Consider the following 4,701-nt stretch of genomic DNA (forward strand, 5'->3'; position numbering starts at 1 on the left):
TGCTTAGGGACATGGTTTAGTGGGCGTGGTGGTGTTGGGTTGATGGTTGGACTCGATGATCTTAGAGGTCTTTTCCAACCTAAACAATTCTATGATTCTACATTTTAACTGAAGCTCTTTCAGGAAGCATCAAAGGCTTACTCCTTAGCAGAATTATCCGATTTGAGGATTCACAGAGGAAGGAAAAAATAGGTATTTTGAAGACAGAGAGGAGGCAGCAAGAAAGACACAGGAGATAGGCACCTCTGCATTCAGGAGTGGGCTTGCTCCAGACTCCCTGGTGTTGATCTCCTGCAATACACTGAAGAAAGGCCGGTCCAACAAGGGTGAAGCCATTATTGCATTTATAAGCTACAGTGGAGCCATAGACAAAGTCTGTGCCCTTTGTGCCGTTGTGGATCCCATTGTTAACCGTGGGGGGCTCTTCACAGAGAATGTGAGAAGGCTGCCCTATGGAAGGAATAGCAAGAGTGTCTGAGTACTTCCTAACTGAAAAGGTGGAGAGGTATACGGGGAGAAGGAGGTACAGCTAAACGCCATTTCAGCAGCAACGGAAAACACTGTGAGCTTTCTTGCTTGGTACTGGACCTCAGTTACTGCCCGTTAGCCGCAACTCCAGGACCTCACCCCATGAAATAAGCCACAGAATTGCCTAATCAGGCTAGAAGAAATGTTTCAGCCATTTCTAGCTTCACATAACACTATACACTGACTTCATAACACCTGATTTCAGCATTATACCAAATTGAGCGGACAAAGTTCTAACATCCAATTGTCTTCATCTTTCCCTGGTAACTAGAGAGAGAAAACTTTCCTCCTGTGACTGTTTCTGCTCTTCCCTCGCTCCTTCCACTTTGTCAGCATAATTTCTGAATTGTGTGAGAATATTGCACCTACGGCCTCACAGCATGAGTTAGTACTGAAATAATGAATTTTACAGTTGATTGAATTAAGAAGCGCAAGTAAGAGCAGCCCAAGCCCACCAGCACGGCAACTACACCAGCGCAGTTCCAACTATTATCTTAATGGCTCTGTGTGGAGTTTTTCCCCTCTTACTTTCACAGTACGGAGATGCTGTATCCCAATCAACTCCATTTCCTGATACCACACATTTGGCAGAAGATGACCCCTTTAATTCATACCTAAAGAAAGAGAAGTTTAGTACTTTCCAGAAGACAACCCAGAAATGGTTCCTCCCCCGCCTCCCCACCACTGCATGCAAGCAAGTTATTAACCAGAAGTTGCCCCTGCTATGAAATGAGATCTGGCCACATCCACGCCACTAAATAAGGGCACTAGTAAGAGCCCAGCTGAAGCAGTTCACTGCATTACCAAGCACACGCATGTTGCCACATGCTCATCTCACTGAGGACATAATACACGGTTTCACTGGAGATTTGCACTGGGAAACCAGGGAGGGAGAGGGGTGGTGGATGTTACTGCCTGTGACCCCTGCCTTCTGACCCCCGAGTCGGTCCCTTTTAAGCAGTGATCCGCTCACCCAGGATGACAGGTGAATGTCACAACCGTCTCAAACTGGAAATTGTCTGCAATCACATCCCCGTTCTCTATTGTGGGTGGAGTACATTGCTGTCCTAGAAGAAAAGAAAGCAGTGCAGGAATTACTGCAAACCCAGAGATGGGCACAAACCCAGAGTAACATCTCAAGCACGTACAGATCACTTGTACAGTCAGTCAAGACAGAAGGGGAACAGAGATACTCACGTATACAGAAGTCTGGGTCTGCAGACCAACTTGCATTACTCAGACAAGTGACAACAGAGGACTTTCCACTTGCTGCAGTATAACCCGGTTTACACCGATACATCAGCTTAGTTCCAGCGAGAAAACCGTTACCCACAGCCGTTGTCAACTCAGCGAAAGGGAATTGCGGAGCAGGACCACAGTAGACTAACAATTGGAGACAAAAGCAAGGTTAGCTACAGAAGAGTACCCAAAGGGTCTGCAATAACAACAGCGAACGGCCTGTTTTGGAGTGCACACAACATTTTAACCTGTCTGAATGTCAATGTCTGGGATACAGTTTGCATCCAACCCATTTAGCAAACAGCAGCATATACCACAGTTTGCTTAACCAGAGAAAAGATGGAGATTGCGTAGCATCTCTGCGTCAAAGATGCTCCTTCACTGACCACCAACCCAGCCTGCAGGACCCGCTGAGCTCAGAAGCCAAACATCCCCAGCAGGTCTGGAAGCTGGTGAAACAAGCCTGTCAGGTGTAGAAGGCAGTTTTGTCTCTTCTTTCAGTGCACATTTGGATCATTTGCATCACGAATAAATAGCTTCAGGTCTAAATATATAACTGGCCTGGGCTGCCACGCCGAGGACCCAAGCCAGCATGCTCTGCAAGGTCACGGCTACAAGTGCACGAAGTTCGGAAGCTGATCTGCCCAACAGCTCTTAGACCTACTTCAGTGCCATTGCTCAAGGAAATAAATTAATTTGTACTCACTCGGGTCACATGTTGGCAGAGGTGGCTTCCAGGTATTGTCTGCTTCACAAGTAACTACGCTGCTACCATTCAATAAGTGACCGGGATTACACTCAAAGGTCACTGTTTCTTTATACTTGTACTCAGTGCCAAAGCCAGATAGCTTTCTCCCATTTTTCACTTCTGGACTTTTACATCTGACCACTGGAAGTGAAGATAAGACAAAAAGTTTAATACAAGAACAGTTGCAAGTTTATTGCAATTTACACTGCAAAAGCCTTGCAGTGACACCAGAGGCATTACGCAAGAAGCTTACTTAAGAGAACTGCCCTCTTTTCACTCCTGAGAGAGGCAGGTCCCCAGTGGGGTGCAAGTACCCCACGAACAGACACGTCATTAAGACACATGTGAGAGCTTCATTTTTCATTTGCAGGAAGCCCTGGGCATGGGCAGGGAGAGGGAGGCTTTCTGTGGGCTGAAGAATCGATTAAACCAAGCCCTGCCTCAGACCATGACTTGGGAGATCACTGCATTAAGCTTTCTGGGAATCCTTTTAGACTCAAATCAACTTTCTCATGTTTGGCAGCCCATCGGAAAGTACAGATCAGGAGAGGGATGAGAAACAAAGTCAAAAGAATAAGGAGAGAAAGAAAGCATGTACCTTTGCATTCAGGGGCTGGACTGCTCCATATTCCATTGAAGTTATCGTTCGTCGTGCAGTGAATTGTGGCATCTCCAATAAGATCAAAACCTTTGTTACAGCTGTAGGTTGCAGCCACGCCAAAGGTGAACTCTCTGTCCCCACTGGTGAGCTGCCCATTCTCAATCACAGGTGGTGGTGAACAGGGAATACCTGCACGGGAAAGCAACAGCGAGAAAACACACGAACATTTCCATCAAATATGAAAACTGAGGTCTAGCTACTAAAAAACCAAACCAAACCAAAAAACCAACTCAAACAAACAAACAAAAAAAAGCCAAAGAAAAAGCAGGGAAGCAGCCCTAAAGCTGCTCAACCTAATCTCAACCTAAAGTCTTGAATGCGCCTTTAAATTCTGAATGTTTTCCAGGGTATTTTTAAATGGATACATGGTAAAACGTCAAAACAGCATCTATTGTCCAAGAGGAGACACCGCACAAAAGGCCTTCTGGAGGCAATAAACATGGTCTCACCAAGCAGTCTGGGACCCTCACCTACTGGTGACGGCATCTCCTACCTTCATCGTGCTAACAAGGATGAGGCCAGAACACCTATTATAGCAGCAAACCATTAAACTGTCAGCAGCTGATGGTCAGGCCCATCCCATAGGATACTAAAAAAGCCCAAATAGTACCAACAAAACTCTTAGCCTTTCCTTCCCCTTTGAAAATTGAGATTTTGGATGTGCAGTCATGTCTGAAGGCATCCCAGTCCCGGCCAAGCGCAGCTCTTGATAAACAATTCAGCAACGGTTGCCTGACGGAAAACACAGCACAAGTGATGCAGCGTCGGCACCAGCCTGGCAGAAAGCTTGCTGCGCGCCCGTGCTGGGCAATACCAACCAGCAGCCTCGGGACCTGCTTTTCTCGCAGATCTGACTACAGAGCTGCTGCCAACATCCACAGATCCCCTTTAGTATTTAATTTTCATTCCCAGCTCCACCGAGAGTGCTTGTTTGGGGGAGGCGTAAGGAGTCAGTCTCTTTAAAGGCTAATGGAATTTGCATTCGGTGCCAAGAAGAGAGTATCCACCTGCCGTTCCCCAAACTACCAGATATAGTGTAATAGCTTCAAGGAAGAGATGTACACAAAATATTTAAGATCTGCTTACTCTCACAGTATGGAATGCTATCCCAAGAAACTTCATTGTCTTTAAGCACACATTGTGCGGATGGCTTCCCAACTAATCGGTACCTAAGAAAAGAAAAGGTTGAATCTCTGAAAAAAGTGGGGAAAAAAAACCCAAACCTTGGGAAATTCAGAAAGTTGTACAGTTTCTAATGGTATTCTCTGGAGGAGCTGAACCCTAGGGGAAAAACAGCCAGCCCTCCTATAAAATACAATTTTCTCAATACCTAAAGAAATACAATAGATGATGCAGTTAGAGGAAATTTAATACTTGCAGCGGGCAGACACAACCTCACAGGAGCGCAAGCAAGGCGGCATCCCCACCCTGAGTCTGTTCAGCCCCGTGCTGTGCAGTGGTAGATCCACATAGCAACTTATTTTCCGAGCAGAGCTAGGTGTCACTGACATACCTTAACCGTTCT

At 46.1% G+C, this 4,701-nt stretch overlaps 1 protein-coding gene across 1 annotated transcript in view; it reads right to left on the reverse strand.

Moving 5' to 3' along the window:
• The window catches only part of LOC103919833 (complement receptor type 2-like), a gene marked incomplete at its 3' end in the record, with an annotated part of 12,387 nt that extends 8,712 nt beyond the window's left edge, over nucleotides 1–3,675 (reverse strand). Inside the window, exons 1-6 of the mRNA XM_009327419.1 lie at nucleotides 3,651–3,675; nucleotides 3,114–3,305; nucleotides 2,474–2,656; nucleotides 1,502–1,595; nucleotides 1,057–1,142; nucleotides 301–450 (exon numbers count right to left, since the gene is read on the reverse strand). Coding sequence (XP_009325694.1) covers nucleotides 301–450; nucleotides 1,057–1,142; nucleotides 1,502–1,595; nucleotides 2,474–2,656; nucleotides 3,114–3,305; nucleotides 3,651–3,675 — 730 coding nt within the window. The remainder of the gene's footprint in view (nucleotides 1–300; nucleotides 451–1,056; nucleotides 1,143–1,501; nucleotides 1,596–2,473; nucleotides 2,657–3,113; nucleotides 3,306–3,650) is intronic.
• Nucleotides 3,676–4,701: the final 1,026 nt, after the last annotated feature.

The sequence above is a fragment of the Pygoscelis adeliae genome, unplaced genomic scaffold (assembly GCF_000699105.1).
Source record: "Pygoscelis adeliae isolate BGI_AS28 unplaced genomic scaffold, ASM69910v1 Scaffold197, whole genome shotgun sequence".
NCBI lineage: Eukaryota > Metazoa > Chordata > Aves > Sphenisciformes > Spheniscidae > Pygoscelis > Pygoscelis adeliae.